General features: G+C 45.2%; 1 protein-coding gene across 2 annotated transcripts in view; it reads right to left on the reverse strand.

Moving 5' to 3' along the window:
* Positions 1-3,302: 3,302 nt before the first annotated feature.
* The window catches only part of CCDC9B (coiled-coil domain containing 9B), a 53,647-nt gene continuing 29,251 nt past the window's right edge, over positions 3,303-27,698 (reverse strand). For both annotated transcript variants that reach the window (XM_049821038.1, XM_049821039.1), the window contains 7 exons: positions 25,627-25,811; positions 24,191-24,252; positions 23,624-23,677; positions 23,058-23,163; positions 16,043-16,100; positions 14,865-15,682; positions 3,303-5,730 (listed from right to left, as the gene is read on the reverse strand). In XM_049821038.1, the coding sequence (XP_049676995.1) occupies positions 14,897-15,682; positions 16,043-16,100; positions 23,058-23,163; positions 23,624-23,677; positions 24,191-24,252; positions 25,627-25,811 (1,251 nt within the window). In that variant the 3' untranslated portion in view covers positions 3,303-5,730; positions 14,865-14,896. The remainder of the gene's footprint in view (positions 5,731-14,864; positions 15,683-16,042; positions 16,101-23,057; positions 23,164-23,623; positions 23,678-24,190; positions 24,253-25,626; positions 25,812-27,698) is intronic.

Here is a 27,698-nt window from a genome sequence, read left to right on the forward strand (position 1 = left end):
TGCAATGAGCCAGTCTCTGTGCTTGCTGCTCTCTTCATGGCAGACTGTCCAAGAAATTGGTGACTAAGTGTACTTTGCAAATAATTCTAGTAACAAAAATGGCTTGTCTGGACTGGTTTCGAGGTGTAAGCTAACTTTTCAAAATGCAGGGTGCTAGGGATTTCTTGGGAAGTAGGTTGGCTGCAGCAGATAACAGCTGGATTGCCATCTTGGACTGTGAATTTTTGCATTGTGTTGCCATCTTTTTACTAAGACAGTCATCTGCATCTGAACATACTGTTTTAGTGCCCTAAAATGGTGTGGTCACCAGTCTCGGGTAAACCTGAGGTTTAAAAGGCAGCCTGTCTTGTTATCTTTTGTATTACTTCAGCTCCAATTCAGTCTTTCCCTTTGTAGCTCCTCAAAAAAAAAAAAAAAAAAAGAAATCAGTTCACTTAGTGTAATTGTATCAGGCAAGATAAGGCACAGGCTTTTGTGTTGCTTCCTAGATAGAAATCGCTGTAACCTCATGATTTGTAATGTTATTTCCTTGGAATTGCTGGTGAGGGTTATTCCCTTTACACAGATGCTGTCCTGCCAGTTACTTGTAAACAGAGCTGTGTCGTATTTCCAGTGTGTGTGCATCAGTATGAAAGGGAGTTATCTGAAAGTCAGTTTGGACAAAGAAGATAATTAAACACAAGTGAAATGTTTGGTCTTAGGCCCTTTGCTTTAGTGATATAAGGAAGTTAACAGGAGTCTCAAAACTTTGAACTGTGGGATGCTCCCATAAAAACATGATGGCTGTAAGAATATGGCTGGAATAGTGGCATCTGTGCTTCCAATTTTTTTACTTCAGTTTTTTTATTGATTAAACATGCTAATAATTCTGTAACGCCAACTTTTCCTCCAAGCTTTGAGTCTCTGTATCACTTAGGGCTTGAGTTCTGTATTTTTGTGCTCATAAGAGCCTTTAAAAAATTGTGGCATAGAGAACAGAAGTCGCCATACATTTGTGCTTCAGGTGCAACTTAGTTCTGAAACACAGTGACAGACTGCATCATTGTCACCTGTCAAGGGAAGGTAAATACCACGGTAGCTTTGATTTTCCAGTTCCTAATCACAGTAATCGCTTAAGACGATGGAGGGAAGACCAAGTTATGTTCTGCTTTTCCTTTCTGACTGAGAAGAGTCTCATGAGGGAGGGATCGGACTTCTTGTGAGGAAATTTCTGCTAATACCGCCTTGTCCAACTGTCGCATGACAATGGTGATCCTCCAGCACTGTGTAATGCTGCCTCTGCTTAGATCCTTACAGAAGGATTTGAACTGCAAGCTCTGGCAAATAGAAGCGTTCCCTAAACGGAGAAGTAATAAGTGAAGAATTATTAATGATGTCCAGTCAAAGGTGTATCTAGATCAGAGGATGTTTTCTCAAACCTTCTTGGTTCCTTCCTAGTATGTAGATGCCTTTGGGCTTCCACCTGCATATTGACATATAATACTTGCCCTCTGCCTGTACACACTGGTCTTGTCCCATTGAGCTCAATTTGTTCAAGGAGAGTGCATCTGGTATAACTCGTGTGCAGAGGAACCAGGAGGAAGGGAAATAGCTGGGAAAAAAGTTACTGGAGCATGTAATGTGCTCCAGCAGCTGGCTCACGTTTTCATCTTCCAAAAGCTACCTTTTCCCCATGCATGTTCTCTCGTGGTCTCAACTGATGTAATGCACACCATCTTAATCCCAGATTCCTGGGACTGGGCTGTAGTTCTGACGAGGAAGGTGGTATTTTTACTCCAGATCTTCACTTAATTCACAAGTGTAGCTGAAAAGCAGTCTTGTGGGGTAGTGTTGATAACAAAATCGGTGGCTGCTTCTGGGCAGCAGGCATCTCCTTCAGAGAAGTCAAAAGTAATCTCAGCGGGCTGCCCTGGAAAGGGTTATGCATGGGGGTGGGGGTGGTTACGGATGGCTGGCAGCGAGTCCTGGAGGTGCTGAAGTGTGTGGAGAGGGGAATGGTTTAAGAAACAGTCGTACCTGAGCTGGAGCATAAAACTAAGGAGGTGAAGCTTGACTTCTGACTATTCCATGTATTTTTGGAGGCAGTTTAGGGAGAGCCTCATCTCTGGTCAGCTGTTGTGTTGCTGCACTAAGCTGGTGTGATTCGGAAATGGCTGCAGAATTCCCAATGCCTTAGTTTTGCCTGCCAGTAGCTGCAGAGTCTGTGAGCCTGTGAACTGGTCAAGCTGTTGTACAACCTTTCCAAGGGAAGGCAGCAGGCGGTGTTTTGAACTTCACAACAGTGTTGTACCCTGCTCCTGTTCTGTGCCTCTCATTGACTTTAAAAACTTTCCACGTAACTTAAAAAGCACTAACTGCTGTATTACACCCTTTTAATACAAAAATTTCTGACTAAATGCTGGTTTAGCTTCAGGCTCCTATGCCATTTGCAGCCAATTTATGTGGAGGGGAACTGGTGTGGAAAATCAGTGAATGTTTCTGTTGTTTCTACTGCTAAATTCTATAGGGCTTTACTTTTTAGTAGTCTGTGTGGTATGCTTCTGCTGTAGGTATTGGACTTGTTGAGGTAGGAATGGAGAGCTAGAACTGCTGTCAAGATTTTATGTTGTTGCCTCTTGCAGTAATTGGCTTGGTAAAGCCTTGGAAACGGAAGTGTATTCAACTTTTTCCAGACATATTTTTGTCCTTGCGTTGACGTTTTTTAAATTGATCTCTTTATACAAGAGTTGATTGCTAGTCTGAAATACGTTTTGATAGGAATTTTAGCTACAGAGTTGCTGTGTTGAAATTGATGGTAAATTTTGCCAGCTAAAAGAGTGTTTAGCAGCAAGCTGTTTCTTTGGTTTAAAGAAAAAGGTGTTCTGCCTGAGAGTCGCTGCTGCTTTCCCGTTGTCTGGAAGAGCTAGAATAGCTTTCACAAAATCCCTGAGCTACCAACCACTGCTGGGAGGAAACAGGTACCTCTATTGGCAGATGACTTTGCACTCTGCAAGCTGCCATTGCATTTGCTTGCAAGAAAAGTGCTGTGGTAATGAGAAGGCTTTGATGCCTCTATGAAAAAGTGAGCCTCATGTTACAATGCAGGCTGTCATGACTGCAGTGAGCTTTTTGGGTGAATTAGATGAGCTAGTCCAAGAGTTAAGCACTTTCCTAAGGGGTAAGCAATTGGAATTGGAGCTGTTGCTCTAAAAAGCAGAGATCACAGATTCCATCCAGAAAACTCTACATGTGGGACTGAGAAACACTAAGAAACTGGAGCTTTTTCCTCATTACAACTTTTATTTCATATAAATAATCCCTCTACATCAGATTTTTCACCTCTTTAGTCTTTTCTCTCACTGTAAAGAAGAAACGGCTAACCACAGTTTTCTGAAAAATTGCAATCCAGGCACCAACCAAAGTGCATTCCAGCAAAGTGTTAATGAGCAGGAAAAAAATTACACTTAGAACAGGCACTATCTGTACGGGCCCATCCCTGGAGCTTGGTACAGACTCAGTCCTTCTAGGCATCATTAAATGCAAAGTTACTTGGATTTGGAGGAGAAAAAGGAGGGAATGGGGGAAAAGTGACGACTTTTCTTTCAAAAAGGAGTCTAGGGTGGTAAGATACAGCAACAATTGCAGTTGGGTTTTTTATCACTACAACTAAGTGCTGGACTAGGGGCAATGTGAAAGTTTCTGTCCAGCTGGCTGTGTGCCCGACTGCTGCTGAGGTGCAACAAGGTCTTGATCTGAGACTGTATTTTGCATGGACCATGAGGCAAGCCAGCTCCTGGTATATGTTGGTAATGACTCAGTCTGACTGGACCAAGACTGAGGTCAGTGACCTGATGTAAAAAAAAAATAATAAAAAATTTAAACAATTGTAAGCAAGTTTTTGAGCCAGTCAGATAAGGAAAATCAGCCTTTAACAGTGATGGAGAATCTCCAGGACCTGGAGCAGTTTTACAGTCTGGCTTTGAGCTAGCTGTTCTTTCATCTGTTGGCTAAGTCCAAATAAACCCAGTCTGGGCTTTGGTGGGGTGAAGATGTTTCTACTGATAAAACATGAAAGCTGCACACTTCTGGTTCTTGAAAATACCTGGTCTGAAGCCAGTAAACTCTCCTGAATTTGGCACGTAGAGGAAATTCCCAGGCTTGTCCTTCATGAGATAGGTGCCGTGGATCTAAGTTATGTGGAAAAACAAAAGGTTTATCTGTGCAAATATTAGTTTATTAAAACAGCGTACAGTATTTCTGTCCACACATGCCAACCTTATCACCAAGGCAGTCTGCCATTTTGGTTAGCGAATGCATCCTGCAATAAAATCCAATAAATCGCCACACATACGTGTCTGCATGTACGTTTACTCCTACATTAAGTTTTAAAGCAGTGCTTCAAAATGAGGGCGATATCCTCTCTGCTCTGTCATTCAGAAGTCAGAAAACATGTTGTGTTATTCCTTGTGCCTGCCTTCTCCTTAATGGGTAGCCATATTTCAGCTAGGTCCTAGTTTGCTGTGAATCTTTTAGCTGCTTGGAAATCCAAGCAGCTGGGATTCTTGCACATTTATGCTTGTAAATGCTCATCCAGATCCTCAATTTGAAAGGTGACTTTTAAGGCCAGGTCAAAATGTCTGCATGGCAGCTTCCAGGGGAACTGCTGCCCTTTTATTCAAGCACAAGGCTATGAAAGGCACAACCAGGAAGGTAAAGCATTTGATAGGAAGCCTTAGCCCTTCAGCTCCAATTTGGCCTGGGTCCTGCTGCCAACTCCTTTGTGCAGTGGAGAAGGTGGAGAAGGAAGATTATTGCATTTGTGCTGTCCTCCTCCTTGCCCTGCTTGACACGCAGAGCTGCAAGTATCTCCAGTTACTGTAGCCTTCCTGGTCTTATGAAGCAGGCATGGTGTTTTGCTGAGCTGCATGCATACCTGCTCAATCTAGCAGCCACCTTCCTTAGAAAAAAGTACAGTCTCCTCATGTGCTGATTCAGCCTCTGCTGCTTGTGCCCAACTACATCTAACAGGAGGAGGAAAGCAAGCTGTTAAAGGATGAGATGCTGTGGTTGATGTGTGCTTGTCAAAAGCACCTGCACCCCACAGTGCAACTGAAGAATGCTCCATCCCCTTTGTGCCCTGCGGCCCGTGCAACTACTGTACATCTCTGCCAACACTTCAACCACATACAAACCTATAGTACAAGAGCTGCTCTGAACACTACTTTTTCATCTACCTACTTGAACTACAACGTAATGCCTCTCACCCTGTCTCCTAATGTTCTGTCAGTCGCCTGCTCCCTGCCTAACAGTGAAGGAGAGGTTGCACAGCCCCTGCTGTCCTCCCAGCACATGCAGTTCCCTGCCAGCCTCTGAGGGAGGAAACTGGTGGTGTGCCCAGAAACCTAAATCTTAACTTTAAACAGAATTAGTTATTAAATAAAATAAAGTGCATCCAGTAGACATTTCATTGGCTTGCCACACAGCTGCAATATAGGCAAAACAAATAAAAAAGATAAGTGACAGTGTTTTCTTTGTAGGTTGGGAGTGTTTGTACCCTTCCCCGTCCTTTGGCATATGGCTAGGAAAGGGTGATGCCAAAATTGTGAGCAGGGAGTGGGGGGTGGTGATGGGGGACCCCGTGTGTTGTGAATGGGGGCTGAAGGGCTGAAAGCTGATTTCATAGAAGGTCAAAGAGTGAGGACAAGCTTGTGCTCCTCTTCTCTTCTCATCCACCACCTTCAGCACGTTATCCTGTGAAACAAGAGCAGAGACGGCAGCGGGATTATCAGTCTTTAGGGAACTGCTGAGCAGTAAATTAAAAATGTCTGCTGAGTTTCAGCCTGACCTTCCGGCACGGCTGGGGCTGCTTGGGAGGTACCACTGTGGCATAACCCAGATACCTGCCTGCCAAATCCGATGGGAGCAATGGGGGACTCCGCAGACCAGGGGATGAACTGAATGTATGAGTCTCGATGAAACACACTCCCAATCCTCCTCTGGGTTAGATAAGACTACTGTCTCCTTTTGTCTCAAGAACAACAATCTTTATATGTTTGTGTGTGGTTGTAGAGCACCTGGAGCAACAAGAGGAGAGGCTGATTTTGGGTAAGGCTTTGTGGTCCTCTTGTGAAACCTGGCCTAGAGGTGCAGCACTTGTGTTTGCCAAGGGCAGAAGGGTGTGTCAGCTTTTCTCTAGTAAAAAAACTAACCTGTGAGTGGAGCCTGCTGTCCTGTAGCTGCCTCCAGACCCAGATACGTTGATTTTAATTGGGAAAGGCAGACTTTTTCTTTCTCCAGTTGCCAGATGCTTGGGTGCTGCTCAGAATTGCTGAGCTGGCATTTTCCTGCATCCATGTTTAAATCCACAGATCTGCCTTTTGCTGATGCAGATTTCAGCACCCAAAGCTCCCAAGAAAGGGCAGAGGAGGGATATAAAAAGAAAAAACGGATGAAATACCATGAAAGCAGGAGAGGTGATAGTAAGCTTGGCTCACGTAAAAAGAAAATCTCTAAAGGAATCATTTAAGGACACAGCCATGAATATCTAATAAGGAACTGCACTGAAATCATACCTGAGGTACTGAAATAGTCAATGCTATGTACAGCTGAGAGGAGATTCCAAGACTGTTGCTGGAGACATTTTTCATTGTCCTGTTTGTGTGCAATGGATGGGGTTGGCCATATACTGCTGCCGAGAGGTTGCTCAATGCTGCAGCAGCACACTTCTGGGATTTAATGCTACTGGGAAGGGCCAGAAAGCAGATTTTCAGAGTTGCGCTTGGTGGTCCAAATATTGTAAAAAGTAATCTGTTTTACAAGTCTGAACTGACTCCAGAGCTAGCTCTGTTTATTGTTAATCTATTTTATTATTAATGGTTTCAAAAGTCTCTTTGACAGCCCTGTGCTATTAGTGCTGGTAGACAATTCTCTCTCCCGTTTTGCAGTATTATCCTCTCAATACAGACACCTTCTTTCTGTGCATGAGTGAGTCTCTGCAGCCACGACACTGGTGAGCTTTAAAGCCATTACTTCTCTTAATTAGACATAGTGATTAGCATTTCTCTCATTTCACACTGTATCTTCTTTTCCATGCATAACTCAGGGGCCGGTCAGAGATTTAGCAAGCTCTGCGCTGGCGTGACTGTTGTGAGTCGGGGCTCAGGAGAGCAATGCGGCCGTGTGCTGCCTTTGACACTGCCATCAGCAGCAAGGGGGTGCAGTGCCAAATTTCCCTCCATGTGTCACTGTCACATGAGAGGATTAATGCAGATCACTGGTGGTCTATCTCAAAGGGCCCATCTGCCTTGCATTTCCGAGCCTGACAGAGCCTGGCTGGACATGCGACGTCACTGGGATGACTTTCACAGCCAAGCCAACAACAGCCCATTGTTGGACCTCCTGGTTAAATCTCATGTCATGGAGGTGGATGTACATGAAGACCCTGAAGACTGCAGCTGAATGTAGCTGATGAAGTCTGGGAATCTGGCCCTTCTTCCTTCAGCTGAGATTAGTGCTGTCTGTCCTCTGCTTGGATTGGAAGACATAATTTTGTTGGGTCTCTCGTGGGGCAGGTCTAGAGTTCCCAGAGACAGTTTTGTTCTTATTGGACCACTCCGACAGTCTTGTGAAATACCACAAGGCAAACTCAGACATGACATGTAAGGACCATCTGTTAGACATCATCATACCAGATTTTCTCACTTAGCATTTTTTAAGTGGATATATATATATCTGCTGTTCCAACATACACTGTAAGGCCAGAAAACAGACCAGTAAGACCATGAGATATCTTCTACCTAGCACAGTCCATTGGATATCTCTGAATTAATTCCCATTTGAATTAGAACTGATTTCTTTAAGAACTTTCTTTTAAGGGGGGGGGGGTTGGGGAATGCTAATCCTGTCTAGATTTGCCACTGGTAGAAAAATTATCACTGCAACCCTTGATGAGTTTAAATATGTAAAGACAGTCTTTGGTGGAGATTCCTGTTGGAGTGGTTTAAGATACTGTCATTCTCTACAGTCTACTTGTTCCTTCTCAACAGCAGAGCTGGCAGAAATGAAGATGTGCCTGTGCCCCTTGGCATGGCAGACCACAATGCGGTACATGTATCTCTAACTCCTTTTCATCTGGGGTTTACATTAAGAGGGTTAACACAGGTGGCTGAGGTATGGGCACATGCTCCCTTCCGCCAGTTCTGCAATAACAGCAACAACTGCAGGCTATAAGAGCAGCTCTGTTGTCAATGTTTAGAATGGCAACAGCTTGCCTGTCAGAGCCCTAAATTATGTTTAGACTTGTTAAGCTTCAATAAGTAGCCATAAGGAAGTATAGGTGCTCCAATGACTAGCTTTGCTCTGTGACTCTCAGCAAGTTAACAGCTTCTAACAGTTCCTTCTCTCCTCAAGTCACCCTGACAGACCAAAGAGGCGACAGAAGCTCTTGCAAAGTGCCAGAGAGATTTAGGAGTAAAGACCCTACGTTTCCAGTTGGGATGTGTACACTAATTCTTTTGGGTGTCAGTGAAACCATCTGCTTTGACAGTGGTCACCAACTTTGATAGAAGCATATACAAATTTGTCACCAAATCCATCCTGTTGCTGTCACAGGCACCACATTACCTAATCCCTGCCAAAGCATGCTGGTCAGGCCAGCCTCAAAGGTGACAAGAGTCCCTGCTTGAACTGTGGCACGCTTCCAACTCATCCATCCTCTGACAGGTAGCAACCTTTTTCTAATTTTCCCATATTTATTCATGGGCTTCTTCAATACATTGATTCATGCACCAGCATTGTTTTCTGGCTTGAATGTTTCTTCTCCTTCACTAGTGTTTACTACCCCATGGTATTTGCAGAGATCACAACTCCATCACTTTCTGCCTTCATTTTGCTATACTAAACAACCATTCCCTGAACATTTCTGGAGTCCTTCCCTGTGTTTCTTCAGTCCAAGTACATTTCTCTTGAACCATTCTCACATAATCCCTGTGTCTTCCAATGTTAACAGTATTCTCCCATGTTGTGCCATGGGAAAGGCTTTCCATCACTCTAGAGGTATGAAGATAACTGTCAAGTCCTGTATTAAGCCATACCACTGCCTAATTCTGCATGAGGACTAAACTCTGCTTTGGTGGTACATGGTACCAAGGCATGCCCTGGGAATGTGAAATGCCCATAGCATGATGGTGGGCTTCAGAAGGTGTTATGGGCTGCAGGGAGGACCAGGGAGGCCGATGCTACTCAAGTCAAGCCCTTGAAACCTCACCCTGCCAGTCCTAGACCAACTGCAGCAGATGGTATCTTCTTGTCTCTTGAACCTTGAGGAAACTGGTATGTTCTTCGGTAGCTCCATAACTGTATTGAGAAGTGTTGGTTTCTGCTTGTATGGCTTCCTGCACCAACCTTTAGCACTGGTTTGCATCAGAAAGCTGACCTCTTCTGACCTCCTCGATCCTGCAGCACACAGGCCCTGCCTGCCCCACTCCTGTTTACGTCAGCCAGAGCTGCAAGGTCAGATCCCTGGAGCTGCTCTGGAAATCTACCCCCCAGCTGCATTTTCTCTAAAGATGTTAAGATTAATTTTCTCAAGAGAATTCAGGGAAAAGCTTCTGTGGTTTTTGTGTATCGTTTACTTCTCTGGGACTTGTTGGACATTCTCCAGGGATTCCAGTCCTGCACTTCGGGTAAATATTTATTCCTTGTTATTTGAAGCAAAGGATGAAAGCCCCACCACACTCTCTGCACAGCATCTCCAAGTGGTTTGAAGGTGCTGGAGATTTTTAGTGCCATAAATAGACATTAGCAGTGGAAGCTGTAAAACCCACATGGTGGCTGCTTGCTGCAAGGAGCTGCAGTTCTGCAGAAATGGGTGAGGGGGTAAAATCTACACATTAATGTGTGTGGGATATAGGCCCCACAATGCCCAGGAGCAGGGCAGGTGAAGAGCATACTGTTATCACTGATTACTGATGTTTACTGCCACTACAGGTATCTGCCATGCTTTGGGATGTGTGAGATCCATGAACAGAGGGCATGTCACTGGCATGAGGTGAAGTGACCTGCTACAGGATTTTCTACTGGATGGAAATTCCACAATATAAACTTTTTAATGGTATGATATTTTTACATTCCTTTCAGGGTTGATAGGTTCTATTTTGCAAAATCATACCATCTGTTTCAATGCTGATTTTCCAAAAATTGCATCGTATCAAAACTGAATCACCAGTATTTAAAAACATAACATTAAAATTTTCTGTTCTGAAAAGGTTTAACGAGGGCTCCAGTTTGGGTTTTATGAAATACAAAATGTTGAAGCAGACACATTTCTGGTACATGCACGGCATTTGTCAAATCTGTATTTTTCACAGAGGAAAAAAAAAAAAATCTCACTGGGAAGTTAGCTGCTACCTCCTGGCAGAAAATTATTAACCAGTCTTCATAACCCATGATGGTGCATCCCTTCAGATGCTTCTCCTTAAGGCTGGTCATATCTCATGTGGGTCCCACTTACATTAATCACCTTCCTTTTTTGCTACAAACTCTCTGTCCTCCCAGACAGTAGTCATTTAGACTCTGTATAATTTGGATTCTTGGCACAGACTTTGCTCATGTTTTCTACCAGGCACTTCAGGACATTCCCTGGTATAATGTCCACTGGGTACATGGACACAGAACATAGTAAAGGTTTCCAGCTGACCTGGATTTACCAAGACAGAGCTGCTCAGTACCTCCTGGAGGCTTGCATAACAACAACCCATTTACCTTGCCACATGAAGTCCTTCATCTACAGAGAACTTGTGTTACCATTGTTCACATACCACAGGGTGAAAAACACCCCCTCCTTCCCCTGCTGCAATGGGATAATCTTGTAATTGTGTTGGCCTGACGTCAGATCAATAGTTAGGCACGGATGTCTGCAATTCAGTGGAAGCATAACTGTTAAAAACTACACGTGAGGCACCAGCCCACAGCCTCTTAACTGGATTATGGGCCATTCACTCAGGACTACCCGTTCCTTAAAGATTATACCCAAGTGGTGCGAGGAAGCAAATAATTAAGGTGGTTTAGGCACCTGAATTCATGGTACTAGGCACAAAAGGAATAAATAAACTTTTAATTTGCATTCCAACAAAAAAGTGCAGCTTTGTTTAATGCTTGATCTTACTTCTTTTTCAGCTTCCTGAATGATGCTCTTTTCCTCGCTCTTGCTAAACCTAGTTCTGCCCAATAATGCTGCACTTTTGATTAGATAGGCTGAAAAAGGCAGAATCATTAGCCTGCCACATGTGGTTACATTCATGAAGGGACTCCAGCAGATCTAGTGATGTTTCCCTCTAGAATGGCCACACCTATTAAATCCCTTTGTGGGCCACATGCAATGGCTTTCCTGAACGCAGGTTTCCTATGGGTTGCACTTTGGGCAATCCTTGCCCTAAAGCATCATCTGGAGTCAGCTCCAGGCATCAGGCTCAATAAGCCAAAAAAACAAAAGAGGGAAACCCTGCCAAGGATTCAAATGCACCTCAAATGGGGGCAATCCTGTGGGATCTGGTCCCAAAGAATTGCTGTGAAATAACACTTTAGGGAGAATTACATGAAAATAAAGTAGAGCTTTGCAGCTTTTTATGCATACCATCTAAAACTAATCTGTCTGTGGAGCACTAGGAAACAGAAGCCAAGGGAGAAGGGAAGTGACTGTTACCAGCCGGTGGTTATTTATGACTGCCATCTGTGTCATTATGCAGCCTGTCATGTTGATTTGGGAACTTCAAAGCAACAGCAGGAATAGACACGAGACCTTTTCGCTCCAAACACACTGACAACTTAACCAACTTGAGCCAAATAAGCTATTGCTTTTTTGGTTGTTGTTGTTGTTGTCTTCTTTGCTATTTTGTTGCTCCTAGGAGCCCTGCTGTCAAGCGACACAGATGAACTGTTCTGCTTGTGCTGAGCTAGTACTAGAGAAATCCAGGTCTTGCGTTTTTTTTGTCTGCCAAGGGATGTTCCTGACAAATTGGACACAGGGAGCAGACAGTTAAAGACAGGTCCCTCTGTCTTCCTCTTGGCTCTTCTCCCCGCTACAAATAAATCATGGCAGAATTCACTCTGTCTGCAAATCATCTTGTTTGGGAAATCCAAGCCTGATAGTGGCCTGTCACTGGTGCAAAGGGAGAGGTCAAATTGCTTTGTGGTGACTTCAGCAGATAGGAGGTGACAATGATGCCCTAGAACATCACTGAAGACTAACAGCCAAGCAGCACTCATGCACTCATTCTCTAAATGCTCTTGCAGTCGATGGAATGAAAAAAAAAAAACCAAAAACAAACCAAACCCCCCCCCACCCCAACCAGGAGAAACCCATTGCTGAGATGGGGGACACAGAAACTACTGCACTGGCTCACCCTGGCACCTCCATGGGTGCCCTGCCTGCGAGAAAGTCAGAGGCTTCAGAGGAAAGTGCAAGAAACCTTCAGATGAAACAGTCACAGACCAAGTGTGCTCAGAGAGGATAAGTCATTATGTCTTTGCTGTGAATTAGTGATTGGTGATCGCTTTAAGGACTAAGAAGAATGAAAATGCATTGTCTCGGTGTAAGATTTGATATAGCTATGCCTATTCCTTTGATCCTAACACAGGTCAGCACTGCCTCTTTTGGTTAAAGGCTGACTCTCCCCAAGTGACCTGTCATCCAAATCCAGCACAGGGCTCCCCTGAAATCTGAAGCATCTCCTAAATTACAAGAAATATCAAAAAAGGAAAGTATCCTGCTCTAATTTGTCTGCATCAAAAGGTGGTATCTTATACTGAGTGCATAGTTTAGGCACACCTGGAAACTCAAACTGTTTGGGAGAGAGGAAAGTGAGGCAGGAACATGCTGTCTTGTGGGGACGTAGTCAGGCAAGGGAAAATGAACACTGCAGCTAGAAAGGAGATAGATGGAAAGGCAGGCAGGATGAAATGGTAGAGGGTAACTGGGAGGCCAGTTAACCCCTCATTTTCCCCTGGCATCACTACACTTGATGTTTCCCAAGCAATAAATGTTTTCAGAGAGCAATACCGGTCCCAAGTTCCAGCTTAGCCAAGCAGATACATGAGTGCTTAAGTGCAAACACCAGGTTAAATTGTCGTGTCTTCTCCAAGACATAAGGCTATGTTTATAATTAAGCATGCCATAATGAATTCAGCAAGGAGTGGGGAGCCATACTGAAGCGGACACAGGGCCCTTTTACAAAACCATAGGAATTTCCATTGCTGAGATGAAAATGAACTACTGTAATTTGTTGTTTACTCTTAGTTGGTGTGTAATTAAAGTTATCCCAAGTGAGAAAAGTAGTCATTAATTCCTTCATCCTCTGCTTTGGGGGGATTTTTGGTAGATTGGAGAGGCATGGCCTGGACAGTAAACTCCTGCTATGTGCATCCAGGTATCTCTTAACATTTTCCTAAATGCTGTTGGAATTAATTTCCCTTACTTGAAGGAATTTTAGGTCAAGCACAGAACCAGCTCCTGCTAGTTCCTGGTGTTTTGTCTTTTTTAAATAGCTGTAATGCTTGCGCTTCTCCATGCCTTTTGTATAGTATTGGATTATAGTGAAAGTCTTTTTGTTAGCAGCTTAACCACTTCATCGCTAAGCTCATTTATACCTGTGGGATGAATACTAAGCAATACCCAGTGACAAGCTGCTGGGTTGGGGTCTGAAGAAAAGCCTGCTGGAATCAGGGAAAGGCACTTGGTGGGGGTGATCTGCCTGCCTAGCTTTGAGCAGCTAATTGCCTGAAGTGCCTACTTAACGGAATATAGCTGCTGCCTCTCTACTTAAAGGATAGAGCCAGGAGTATCCTGAGAGCAATTCAGGTGTTAGGCAAGTTGGATTGCATTCTGGAAGCGCTCATGTCTCTCCTTTGAAGAGAAACAAAGCCCAGATCTTAAGTTAGGTGCCTCTGTGCTCAGCCTGAGTTAGGCAGAGTGAATTGCAACCTTACTGCCTAACCTGGTGGTAGAATCACATCCTGACTTACTGGTCTGATCTAACACCTGTGGGTATGATATCCTGATACGTGTGTGACATTGCCTGGAAAAAGCATGTCTTGCAAAGGTAACTGCCAAAGAGTCCCTACACTGCCTCCTTGCTCCTTCCTCCTAATTTCTACCTTACTTTTCTGCCTGTCATACTTCGTTCTTTCTCCTGGCTTTTCTTCTGCATTTGCCTTTCTGGAAGCAACTTCTTTGCTGGAGTAAAACCTGGAGCATTGCTATGTAAGCAGATCTGGGTTTTCTCCTTTCTCTTTGGTTCCTAGGCCTTTTCAACCGGAACCATCTCACCCTTTGTATTTATACACTGCCTTGCACAATAGTGTTACCACATGTATAATTCAAAGTGTAGCATTCACAGATTTTGTACCGGGAAGAGAATCCCACGTGCAGTCGACCTTCTTCAAACTACTGTCCACGAGGTGGGCCTTTATAGCTTTGCAAGTGATTTGGGAAAGCAACCATGCTGACCTCAAGTTATTCTAGTTGTGATCACCCCAAAGACAGAAATAAATTCATCCTGCTGTCCTTTCTGAGGTTGTCCCTTCCCAGGAATAGTTTCAGTTTGTGCCCTAACTAATGCATGTCATCAACCAGACTCAGCAGGCAAGTTTTCTGTCCAAATTTTCCTGTCTCACTTTCCATTGTTTCCTCATCCACACCAGGGCAGGTCTTTGTGATGCACAGATCTAGACTACCTGAGGGATCCGTATCACTGTTAATGAACATTTCTGGATAGTTATCTGGTATGATGCCGTTATGGCCACAGAAAATGGAGTTCTGGACCTGTACTATGGCTGAGAGCATTAATGGGATAACAAACACACCACGGGGTGTGGGGTCAGGAACTCACCTTCTGTCTCAGGCAAGCTGGTGCAATCTTTGCTAGTTGAGAGTGTCCCCACTGTCCTTGTCCTTGCAATCCTCAGGCTGGTCCCCTTCTCTAGACTGTGATTTTGCTGTGTCCTGCTCAGACACAACAGTCTTGTCAGAGTTGGCTTTCCTTGGGGGCAAAGGCTCTTCTCTGTGTTCAGTGCCTTCAGCATCTTCAGCTCCTTTCAGTGCAAGTGTCTGCCCCTGAAGGGCAGTGTTTTGGGTCACTTCCTCCCCTCTTTTTCTCACCAGCTGTCCTTGACCTGCATCCAGTCTGTCTCCTGCTGCTGCGTCCAGCTTTCCTCCGTGGCTGTTTGAAGAGTCCTCAGTGGACTCTTGTTCTGAAGCTGTGTTTTTCTCTAAGCCAGCTCCATCTAAATTAGCTCCCACAGGCAATGACAAGGTCTTCTCACTGCCATGCCTGACGGCTTGCACAATGCTTGGATGGCTGCTCTGTGAAGCAGTGCTGTTAGAGCTCTCCTTCTCCTGGGAGATGTCAGCAGTGCCAGGCTTCCCATTGGCACCTTCCCCAATGCCTTCCTTACTTGGCTTGGGCCCTGGCTCTAAGTCACCTGTGCTGGCCACAGACACCTCCATGCTGAAGCCCTTCACTCCTCTCCGCTCCTCCTTCTGGCCATTGTGGGCAGACTGGACCTTTCCACTTCGTAGCCTTTGTGATGAGGAGGCCCCATGATCTTGGAGGCTTGGCTGTTTCACCTTCTCCTCCAGCTCAGCTGTGCAGTTCTCTTCCACCCCCTCCTCACCTCTGCTCTTCCGCTTGTCCATACCAAGGCTCCTCTGAGAAAAGGAGGAGATATTTAGTTCAGCTTATTAAAATACCAGTATTTGGTATTCCTTGTCTATGATGGTTCTCAAAACTTGGGGAAAAATTGTCAGAGGCCATTAAAAGATGTAAAAGGATGTATGTAGCTGGAGAAGTGTTCAGGGACCAGAATAAGTGGGGTGGTTGTGCTGACAGAGGGTCAATGCAAGAAGTGAAGTTGGTCTCACATCATGCCATCTGGAGAGTGCTAACAAGGGCTACATTTACCCCAACATAGAGGTCTCCCAGCTCAGCACTGGCTGAGAGCCTCCAACTTTCCTGACAGTGCATGTTTTGAGAAAACTTAGCAGCCAGCCTTGAACTCATTAACTCACCTGGCCATCAAGGTCATCCTTCAGAAAAGACATGTCCTCGCCTTCTTTTGCATCCCATCTGTCAAGAAAAACAGAATCAGAATTTAGGCCTTCACGTTCTCACATGGCAAAGCCACTCTCCCTGCCTGACACCTGGGTAGGAATTTCTACAAGGGTAATGCATTCCTTGTCTAAGCCCCTTGACCAGGCAACAAGAGATAAAGGTGACAGACATAACAGGTCCAGTTCCTTTTGGCACCTGCAAAGCACTCAGCCCATCTAGAGACACTCATCTGAGACCACTAAATCTTAATGAACTGGTTGTTATAATTCTAACTGTTAATGAAAACATAAAATCCAATTGCCAGAACAGACAGCTGTCATTAAGACTAAATACAGTTTATTTATGCTGATGCCTGCCACAGTCTTGTCCTGCTTCCCTGACAGTACCCAAGTGTCCCAGATCTCCACAATGGCAGAGGCAGACAGCAAAGGAGAAAATTGCTTTGCAGTAGCTTGGGAGATTGGAAACGTGGACACGTGCAAGCTGACTGGGAGAATGGCCATAAGGATCAGACTGAAGGTCCAGCTAGCCCAGGCTCTCTTCTCCTCTCTAGAAGATGCTTAGGGTAGAGTCTGGAAAGAGGGCAAATGTGTTTAACACCTCCCCAGTACCCTACCCAGCTTCAAGAAAGTGCAGCTCTGGGATTTCCTGAGCCTGAGATGGTATCTTTGTGTTGAGTCATGCTTAGCAGACAGTCTCTTCCAAGGATTTGTTTAAGTGTGTTTTGACCCTGTAATAAATTTGCAGCAGATACAACATCCTGTGCCAAAGAGGGCCACAGCTTAGTTAAAGGCTGCATGAAAACCTGCTTTCTTTTGCTTGCTTGAATTTGCTAGGGTGAATATAAATCTGAATTTTCCCATGCAGTGCTACTGGGCCAGGAGGGGTCTTAGCAACCCTTACCTTCTTATATGTGTGCCTGGTGAGTTATATCACGCACACACACACATTTTATATATATACATATATACACAAACACACACACACATATATATAATATACATATATTTCTCCCTGCCCCATACTCTTAAAACACAACATGTGCAAAGGTGAGTGAGATTTAATTCTTCTCTAGACAGACTCTTGCTGGGCTTACTGGCCTCTTCATTTGGAAAATTTGGGCCAAGATACAAAAAATGAAAATGCACATTGAGGTGACTGCAGAGCCAGGCATTTCCAGAGGCAAATGTGTTACAGTGACCCCATGTGCCCTTGTGAAAATTGTGTGGGAAATATCATCACAGGCTCCACCATACAATCACACTAAGCTGCTTCACACTGCCTTTTTATCTAGCAAAGTCCTTAGGGCAGAAGTGAATTGCATTTGCAAACACCTCAAGGCTCTCTCAGAGTGTAGAGCTGGGTATGGTGTCCTTAATAAGCCAGAGGGCAAAGCAGCTTGGAGCAGTCCTACAGGGCTTAGAGACAGACCCAGCACCCAAACCACAGCCAAATACTTGTCCTGAATACAAGGTAGGTCCCCACCACTGGCTGTGCCAGCTCAAACTGCAAAAAGGCCCCTTTTCTTGGGAGTAGCCCCCACCACTGGGGTCGTATTTTCAGTGGTGCCCTGCAAAAGCTCTGAAAGTCGGGCTGCGTGGGTAGAGCTCATCAAACACAGTCAACCATCTTAAATTTCAGCGTGGACTGCCCTCGTGATCAATTCCCCTCTGCACTCAGCATTGATGCTGGTGGGACCGATGACTGCTTTCCCCAGACAGATACCTAAACAGAGGAATGACTTGCTGACTGCAGGTTTCTGCCTCTCCCTGCTCCGTCTACTCTACCACTGCATGGCTCCTGCAGACCCAGCCCAGAACAGACCACCCCCACAGGTCTAAAGATAGCCCAAATTAGTGAGACAGAAATTTTGAAATATTCAGCATCTCCACCTGACATGTTCTTCCTCGCCATCATTACCGCTAACACACCAGTGTGTGTTATTAATCCCTAACATGCAATGACAATACTCAGCAGGTTCGCTAGCATGGCTAGTACTATCCATGATAGATGCTCATTTGGGAACTTGGCTCCAAATTCTTTACAGGGTAAGGTGCTGCTGGAAGTCATGACCAGATGCTCCAAATGGGTCTTACCACTGCCCTTGTGTTGCTTGGACTTAAATGAGAGAGGAGTCTCTAAGTGATAAAGGGCAGATATGAGTGAAGGTAAATAATATTCAGCACTCCAAAGGCTCCCCAAGCTGAGGTTTGAAATGAGAGGAAAAGCTTCAGGAATGGCTCTTCCCAAAGAGAAGCAGTGGAGCAAAGGATGTTCTTCCAGCTTCAGAGACAAGATTACATGACCAGAGAGTCACAGGATCCCTTCTAGATCAACAGAGGATGCAGAAGATGCAGTGAAGAGGAGATAAGAAAAAATAAAAGCCCATGAAGTGAGATGGATGGGCAGAAGGCAAGCTATTCTAAAGTGATTCTGGCAGGATGGAGCAGTTGGATGGTGCTGAGGGAGGTGTCTGTGCTGCAGCAGAAAAATGTTTGTCTTCTTCATTTCCCCTGATCTTCCCAGGTCCACAGGTAAAGGCGAGGACTTTATGGCATGATTCCATGTTCCAGCTACTCACATCAGTACTGTTTAAGATACTTCTTTGTAGTTTCAAATGAAACATGATTTTCCATCCTAGTAGCTGATAAATATGAAGTACAACAAACAAGAATGAAAAAAACCTCCCAAAACGACAAAAAAACCCAAGACACCTTCTAGCCCCATTTCTAATGGAAGATATTCAACGAGGAGTACAATGTATTGTTTGACTGTGACATAAAAAGAGAAAAAATGAAAAGAACAAGAATAAAGAATGTCTCCGTGGAGAAAATGGTATATAAGATTTTATAATTTAATCAGCAAGAGAATTTAGGCATCTAAACAGGATTCTAGCACCAGCCATTTTGGGGCCTTAAAGCCTTTAAACAGATATGAATAATAACCTGATTGAACCCAGCAGCCCTAAAGAAGTTAGATGCATGAAAAGGCCTCCAAGACTCTGCACTGGAGGCACAAACACGTACTGGAAAACATACCTTCTCAGTTTGTTTTGAGAAAAGAAACAGGCTGTGAAAGCCCATGACAAGCCAGGCATCCTCTCTGCAACACATCCTCTGGGCCCCCCAACAGAAGGTGCTAAACCTCGCTGTGTAATCTGGCTAGCTGACCTTCCCCTCCCCCCAGATAATGAACACATCCCAGAAACAATTGTCACTTTGAACTGGTTGACATTGCTGGTATGCTTTGACCCTGATGTGCTTCAAGCAGGCATGTCCGAGGCACAAGGGATCTTAAGTCTGCTGGACCCACTGCATAAATCTCCTGCTAAAGGGGGTGGTGGGGAGAAAAGCAAGGGAATAATACTATATTATTACAGCAGGTAGAAGTGCTGATACCCAGGTATAGGCCTACTCAGTTTGAAATGATGCCAGATGTCCCAGCCGCTGGCAGAGAGGAGGCTGCCTTCAGTGACCTATCCAAGCTCTGGAGCAGAAAAGGCAAGCAGAGACCACTGCAGGAAGACACTCTGAGGGCTGCTAATGAGGGGCAGCTCAATGAGATGTAATCAAACAGCAGTCCAAGCTGGCCAGTCAGAGGCTGAGGCAGTCTGTACAAAACATTAAATCCCAGCCCAACATTATTTCTTTGAATTTCTGCCATAAGACAGCTAGCCAAGGCATTCCTCCTGGGCATGGCTGAGAGCTCAGCATAGAAGGAAAAAGAAATGGCTTAAGACCCTGTTATGATTTCTGGAAACTAGTCAGCATGCTTTGGGACATAAGTCAACCTTTGCCAAGGAGGAGGAGAGATGGAGATAGGGGAGTGGGCAGGCCTTCATCCCATCCCCTGGGTCTGACCAGGGCAGAGATGGAGCCTGAGGCAGGATCTAAGCGCAGGTGTTTGACCCATGGGCTGTGGCATGGAGGCATCAGATCATAGTGTGATCCATCCGTCTGCTCTGCCTATAGAAGGGAAGCAACAAACTCTGTCCATTCCAAGAAACTTCTCAAAGCCAACACGGCTCTTTCAGTTACAGTCTACTCACAGCACATATTTAACCAGCCATATGCATCTAAGTTGTACAGCTAAAATGTCCACAGAGCAGAAAAGAATGACTGCATTAAGATTAAACTTTAAGATTAAACACTGGAAAGCATGAGGTTGATCATCTAACATCTAGGTATCTAACATCATTGTTATTTTCTGAAGACTTTCCTTATTATCTTGCTGCTTGGGAGGAAGGACAGGGGTGGGCCACATCTGGATGAGCTAACTCGCTGATCCCATGCCTTATACACCTGATACTCCCTGAAGGGTCCCAAGACACATCCCAGCTCTCACAATGAGACAAGGTGGGCATGGACAACAGCTGAAGACGTGACCAGAATAAACCAGCCAGGGAAACCTCCTCTGCGCCTTCCCACCTCCCTAGGTCCTGAAGTGCAGGAAAAAAGAGTCTGGTAGGAAGGACAGAGAAAGGAAGACAATGATCTTTGCAGTGGGTATAACTCACATTCCCAGCAAACACTAACGTAAACCACAAGTTGCTTGTTCTGTGCAATTTCTTCCAGCCCTTGGAAGCACTGAACATCTCTCCCGCAATGAGACACAATCTGCTCTGCAGCAATAAGGTGTCCCATGAACCCTTCTCAAAGCAGAGAAGATGGCACTAGATGTGTATTTTAAGGGAACAGATGGATCAAAGTCCAAAGGAAAGGTGTCTCAGGAAAAAGTGTTCTCTGATTAGCTTGGAGGAGACTTGGACAACTGATAATAAATGATCCATTTAAGTTCAGAGGGAAGTAGAGACAGCAGTGCTGCATCAGTAGACTTCTCCCTGAATCCAGTTTGGCCCAAAACTGGTGTGTGATTTTTAGGAAAGCTGTATTCCATAAGAAGTGCTATCTTTTAGAAAGGCTGATGACCTAAAGTCAGGTCATTTGTGGCTGTTTAAAATCTTATAACCAGTGTGGGGGTAGCAGTGTCTGCCCAACAGCTACCTGTGCTTTAACTTCCTATATACAGTATCAGGTGGATATATTTTTCCTTTCTGTTTCTCTCCTCCAGTGCAGCTGTTGAAGTAATTCTTGTGCATAAATTTTCTTTCTATGTCTCTCTCTGTCCATCTCCCTGTCCCCAGTTTTTAGTTCTTCCCTCACTGCCTTGTAGCCTGTCCCTTTTTAAATTTTATTCTTATCTCCCTCTGTCCAGCTCCCTGTACCTGTTTTTTAGTTCCTCCCTCCCTGCCCTGTAGCCCTAAATTCTGTTTCTGCCTCTCCCTCTGGCCAGCTTCCTGTCCTTCTTTTTATTACCACAAATAATCAATTTCAGTGGCAAACCTCAGAAGCAGAACCATGCTTACTCCTGAGGGTAGCTGCTGAGGTCTGGGAGTTTGGCCCTGATGGGTTGGCATCTTAAGGCGGGGCAGAACTGCGTGTAATCACTGCATAGTTTTTGAACAGCAACATTCAGCCTGCAGTCCGAAGCCTTCTAAGGTATTTACATAAAGTAACAACATAAAGCAAAACTATTTGCATGCCCATCCTGCACATCCTCTGGGAACTGCTGTAATTCCCTGATGCTGCAGTCAGCGGCTAGGGGAGAGGGAGCATAAGCACAGCTCATCAGCTTTTCTTTCCCAAGTACATTTTATTGGGATGGAGCTGAAGAATGGAAAGGGGGGGAATGTAACTAACAAACAAAGCTAACTTGATTATTTGCATGCTGTTGATCCTATTCTTCATTAATTTATCAGAATTAAATTTAATTTTAAAAAGTATGATTAACTAACAGGGCTTAGGAAGACAGAAGATAACCCATCTTTATGCTCTAAGTAGATTATCAGTCCACAGCATAACTAGCTGAGAGTTATGGCTGCTCAAGTGCATTTCCTCAAAGCAGAGCAGCTGAAAATGAAAGCAACATTATAAGATCTTCAGGCTTAATACAGTGCCAGGCTCTGCATATTAGGCCTACTACTGTCCTGACACAGCAGAATCCTGCACACATAGACCCTGCCTAACACTATTCAGTTCAGACAAGTAACAGCAAGCAGCAGATGACCTCCAACTAACTAATTTCTTCTGGGAAATGCCAAGTAACCCTATGAAGCACGTATCTGTTTAACTGCATGGTCATAACTGACCTCGATGGTTGAAGAATGCTAATATTAAATGCTGCTGGAATGGTTTTGTATCTGGATAAATGAAGAGGCTTGGGGTAGGTAATCAACTCTTCATGCTTTTGTTACCTGCTAAAGGGCATGGCAGTGCTGCGAAGATGATCACTGTTATTAAACCATCAGTGTGGCTCCAGGAAACTGGAGACTGCACTGACATTTAATTACAGAGAGCAGCAGGGGAGGGGGGGGGCTCTGGGAGGATGTGGGCGAACCTGTAAAATGCACTTAGTTTTGCTGATATTCTGAAATTACTTCTGTGCAAATTACTATATTGGTGTGTGCTGCCCACAGCTGGCAGGAGCAGGCCACTTCCCTCCTCACCAGGTCAGGGATCTTTAAGAAGATGTTGTTTAAGAAGACAAGACATCTGCACTACAGTATCAGTCCTAATTACTATTGGTTCAGTTGGGAACTATCTTTGGAGGCTGCTCCTTTGTATCAGCAGCACCTGGAAGGCAGATAAGATGTGTTCAAAAGCTTGCCGGGGCATGTGCCAGTGCTACCCAAATCTGGTCACAGAGTAACCTTGACCTCCCTGGGCTGTTCTGCAGAGAGCCGATGCAGTGGGTCAGTATAGTGATGATGCACCCCACAAGTACACCCACAAACCCCAAAATGTGAAATCCTGCCGGACATGGTCTCAGCCAACCTGAACTCATCTGAACAGCTGCCATTGTGGAACAATATTTTTTTTGGGGGTCTGTCCCTCTTCACAGTTAGGCAAGGCATGAGACCTGGACATGCATATCACAACCAATAGTTCACAGCACTGCTGCTAGCCTCCTTACCTTCTGGCTCTGCCTGTCAGTCTGTCCTTTCCTTTGGCTCGGCTGCTCACAGCAGGTACTGCTTTCGGACCAGGATCGCTCACATTCACTCCATGCTGTCCTCCACCTAGAAGACAGGTTGGAAATGCCATGCAAGAGCAGGCAGAACCAGTTGATGGAGCGCTGAAGGGGCCAACATCCTTGTATCACTGGAAAGTATCTCTGGAGGGGGAAGCCTCTGAAGCTGTATGCATACTATACATATGTTTTCTAAAGCGATAAATACAAATTAAGAATTTAGGAGTGTTTCTCCTCCATTTTTTATTCCAAATTCCAATTATAACTTTAAATCTTATTCCTTGGATACAGTCTTCCTTGTGCTGTTCTTGGAAGACTTGTTCTCATTCTCCCTTGCCACACAGCACAGACCATACCACACAGCTATGAGAGCAGCCACTTGGTATGGTATGTTCCCAAAAGGCACTCCAAATCTGCTAGAGTACCCAGAAAGAACTCTCTCCATGAGGGCATATGAGAAGTGCTGACATTTAGTGGGGTGATGCAACCAAGCTGTGTGGTTTACTCACCTCTCCCATTGGGAGGAAAGGACCTGTGCTGGAATTTCCTTGCGTTTCTTCCCCCTGAAAGGACAAAGCAAAGCATGCATGAAAGTCAGTGAGGCTCTGTAATGGACATGCAGCAGAAAGCCTGACGTTCAAATAGGGTGTCACAAGGGAAAGCTTTGTTCTGCCAGTCCATCTCCTGAGAAACAGGAGTCATGATGGACTTATGCTAGTAAAGAAGCCAGCATGTGCCACAGGGATCAGAGATGATGTGCTCTGGAATAGGATTGCCTCTCAAACCAGTGTTTGGGAAAGGAGGCAGCACTGAACCTCCGTATTGTGTCGTACAAGGTTACAGAAGCCACTGCTCTCCCTGGGAAGGTAAAAAGCACTAGCACCCAGACGCTCAAATCCCATCCCCTGAGCACTCTGCAAAGCAGAGAGGGCTGAGACCCCAACACTGCGCTCAGAGGCATTTGCCCGGGAAAGCAGAGTTTCACAACTGACAGCCACGACAGCTGCTGTGGCACTGGGATTCGCACGATCAGCATTCACTAGCGTCAGGACAGAGTCTAGGTGTCCCTTGCCAACCTTTCTTATTGCTGGGATTATCCAAGGCTGGCTCCCCATCCTTAACAAAGTCCTCTTCAAACCTGCAGGTTAAAAACAGGCATTGTCAGACCTGACCGTTCTCCTCCAGTGTGTAAAAGCATGGGCAGGAGACCTCAAGACGATGCAGGCTCCAGCCTTCGGCCCTTCTGCACCTGCCCGCTGGCAAATATGTGCAGGTTTATCGGGAGGAGCTGAAACTGCATGCACTAATCAGGAGAAATGAGGCTGTGAGGCAATTCTACCCCAAAGGAGAACCTCTAAAACCTTTACATCAGTACCCATATATATATATATTTAATTCTGTGAACATCCACAAAGCCTATAGATGCCTGTAGTGTAGCTGTACCACACTCAAATGTAGCTTCCCAAGCTTCCAAACGCAATCTGAAGTAGCTTCAGGACTTGCTATCTGAGATCAGACCTGTTTGGTTGGTTTCTAATCCTGCTTGTTTTGTTTTATGGCTTTTCTCTTAAAAATTGATACACAGGAGAACGGTAGGGCTCAGAGCTGTCTTGCCAGCAACACTCAGCACCCACTTAAGTCAATTCACCTCTAATTATTTGGGTCTCAGTGACTGAAAATCTATGTATTTGGTCCCATCCCTCAGCCAAAAGATTGTCCCACCTATCTGCCCTGTACAATCTATCAGCAAACCTATGTAACATTCCCTAACTCCACACCCTGTCAAAAACTTATCCTACTGCAGGTGCCAAGTCATCCTCCAAAGCTTTCTAGCTGGTGTGACCTAGCTGAACAAGCACAGTTAGAGGGAAAGCATTTAAAGCAGGTAAGTGTCAGACCCTATTAAGAGCTCTGCCATACTGCTGTCCCCAGCATTTCCTCCATATCATATAGGCAGCCTTTTGAAGTGATCCCCTTGCACCACAGTGCCTGAATGGGCTCAGTGTATGAGGTGTGGAAGATTTAGGCATGTTGGCCTGTCCTGTGACTGAAAAGGAGAAACAAGCCAGGCAGTGAGAAAACCTGTGGACTAGCAATGCGAGTTTGTCCATCCCTGTTTCTAGAAGAGGACCTGCACCCTCCTGCCATTGAATTGGTCCATGCGGAGATGGAGAGGATCCTCCAGATGTAGACTGAGTGTTGATTCATGCTCCCCTCCCTCCCATAGTCCCAAGTTCTGGTGGGACCAAAGCAGGCAATCTTTGTCAGCACACAGTATCTCTTATCAGGGTAGGAGACCTCATGTCAGAAAGAAAATATGAGAATCACTCTGATATCTGGTCCCACTGATATTCACGGTCAGGAGGAGAAAGAGACAGCAATGTGAATTTGGTCAGGGAGAGGCACATGACAGCATGGGATTAGATCAGCAATAAATATCTGCACAAGGTCTCATCACTGGCTTTAGATGGCTTGCTGCAGACAAATCACCCCAGGACACTGGAGGACCTACATGTGCTCTGATTTCTCCACATCCCAAGCCCGTCGCCACTCGCCCTTCGCATTCTTGTGACGTGCCAGTCGCTCCAGGTCAATCTGATCTCGCTCCTTCTTCCAGCGTATGTACTCCGAGCGTTCCCGTCCAGTCATGGGGAAACTCAGGTCTCCAGGGCTCTTCTGGACTGACTTTCCACTGTCCTAGAGGAGGCAAAAGAGCTTCTTGTTAACAAAAATGTCTGAAACAGCTTCATTCAGTGTACTTTGTACTGTCACCACCAGAAATGCTCAGTAATATTTGAAAACAACTTGGAGCAAGGTCAGCTTCTCTCTCTAAAGTTATGTGCACACAGAAGGGCTCTGCTTTACCTAAATATATTTACATTTATAAATTTTTATATTTAGCCTAAATATACTGGTCCCAGGGCTAGTTGACTTTACAGAGAGGAAAACTGAGGCAGGAAGAAGTTACATGGCTTGCTTGGAGTCACATTGTAAATCCATAGCCAAATCAGAAAAAGCAACCATTCCCTCTCAGGGATATTCAACAATGATAATGATAATTTGTGGCAATGTATTTCTGAAAAGTTGTTCCACTTCATCTAGACTACACAAATAGTGTTATGTTTTGAAGGATTAAAATCGCTTCCACCTAAACCCCTGGATTTTGCCATCCTGTTGCTTAATGAGATGGGGCTTCGCTGCCATTTCCCTAACCTGAATCACAATGTTTCTCTGGCTCTTGTAGCGATATCTAACCTCCTGATCCATGAAGCAGCTGCCATAAGATGTAGTTTTTCATTCTAGTTCTTCAATACCTGATTACAAACTTTTAAAGCATGCTACTGTAATTGTGTGTGCAAATTGTCACAGGATTGATTCACCCCATTTGTACTTGCAGTCACTTTAACTGCAGGCATAAATTAGACAGTGGTTTTCACCTGCTGTGTTCCTACTCACCTGAAGGTTTTAGAACAAAACCTCCTCAATTTTTCCTGGAAGAGGCACTTTGCTAAGGTTTACTTATGGCATATAGTTAGTTCCTGGAGTGCTCACCATGTCTCCCAAGTGAGTTTGAGAGGTTGAACTCTCATAGAAGATGCACCAGACTGATGAATCCCCCCACCTGAAGACTCTGAGACATTTAAATCAAAGTTATGCCTATGAAATCCTTCACACTGACAGGGTCGAGGAAGAAGACAGCCTTCTGTGACCACCAGACATCCACAGGAGCCCACAGTCACAGGGCTGGGGACAACCCTGTGCCCAGGGCATGCAGTACTACAAGTGCCAAGAGCAGCATTCTCAGAGCAAAGGGGCTCTTCACCTTCATTGCTTTCAGTTTCTTGGTTTATCACTCCTCCTCATGATAGACTAGTTAAGGGCTGCCACTGTTCAAAAATTCAAAGCTTCATGAAAAGATAGTTCAGAGCTGATGGAGCACATGAAGGGGGGGGCGGGGTAATCCAGCTGTCAGGTTAATGGATGTGGTGGAAACAGGAGCCAACTGGCCATGGTGTGTTGTCAAGCAACACTGTGTAGCGAATAGCTTAGTGCAGAGGTGAGTCCTGGGGTGCTAATTACCAGTGGATAATTCATCACTTCATACACGTGCCCTTCCACACCAGCCACCCTCACCCTTTTCCCAAACAGGAATTAAATCCTCAGTGTTGCACTGCTGATAAAAGCAGAGCAGCAGGGAAGGAGTGACTGAAAGCCCTGTTACCAAGGAGACCTACCTGTGTGGGCTGGAGATGGGGTGGCAGTAATTGCTCCTTCGTTCATTAGCTAGCAGGAGCTGGGGGACCTGAGACTGCATCCCCAAGAAGGAAGAGATGAGGTCCACAGAAAGGCAAGGCACACCAGGGCAAAGCAAGGGCAAGCAGTGCTCCCTGGGTTGGGGCGCAGGCCTAGAGATGGTCCCTACAAGTTTCCAGCTCCATGGCACAGTAAGGCACAGAGGGTCCTGCTGTGATGGATCCTGATGTGCCCACAGAGGAGAAGCATGCAAGAGCTGAGCAGCACACAGCCTATGAGAGCTGGGTTCAACCTCCAGAGCTGGAGGATAAGGGAAGTGCCCTGCACCTT

Source organism: Accipiter gentilis, chromosome 17, assembly GCF_929443795.1.
Source record: "Accipiter gentilis chromosome 17, bAccGen1.1, whole genome shotgun sequence".
NCBI classification, from domain to species: domain Eukaryota; kingdom Metazoa; phylum Chordata; class Aves; order Accipitriformes; family Accipitridae; genus Astur; species Astur gentilis.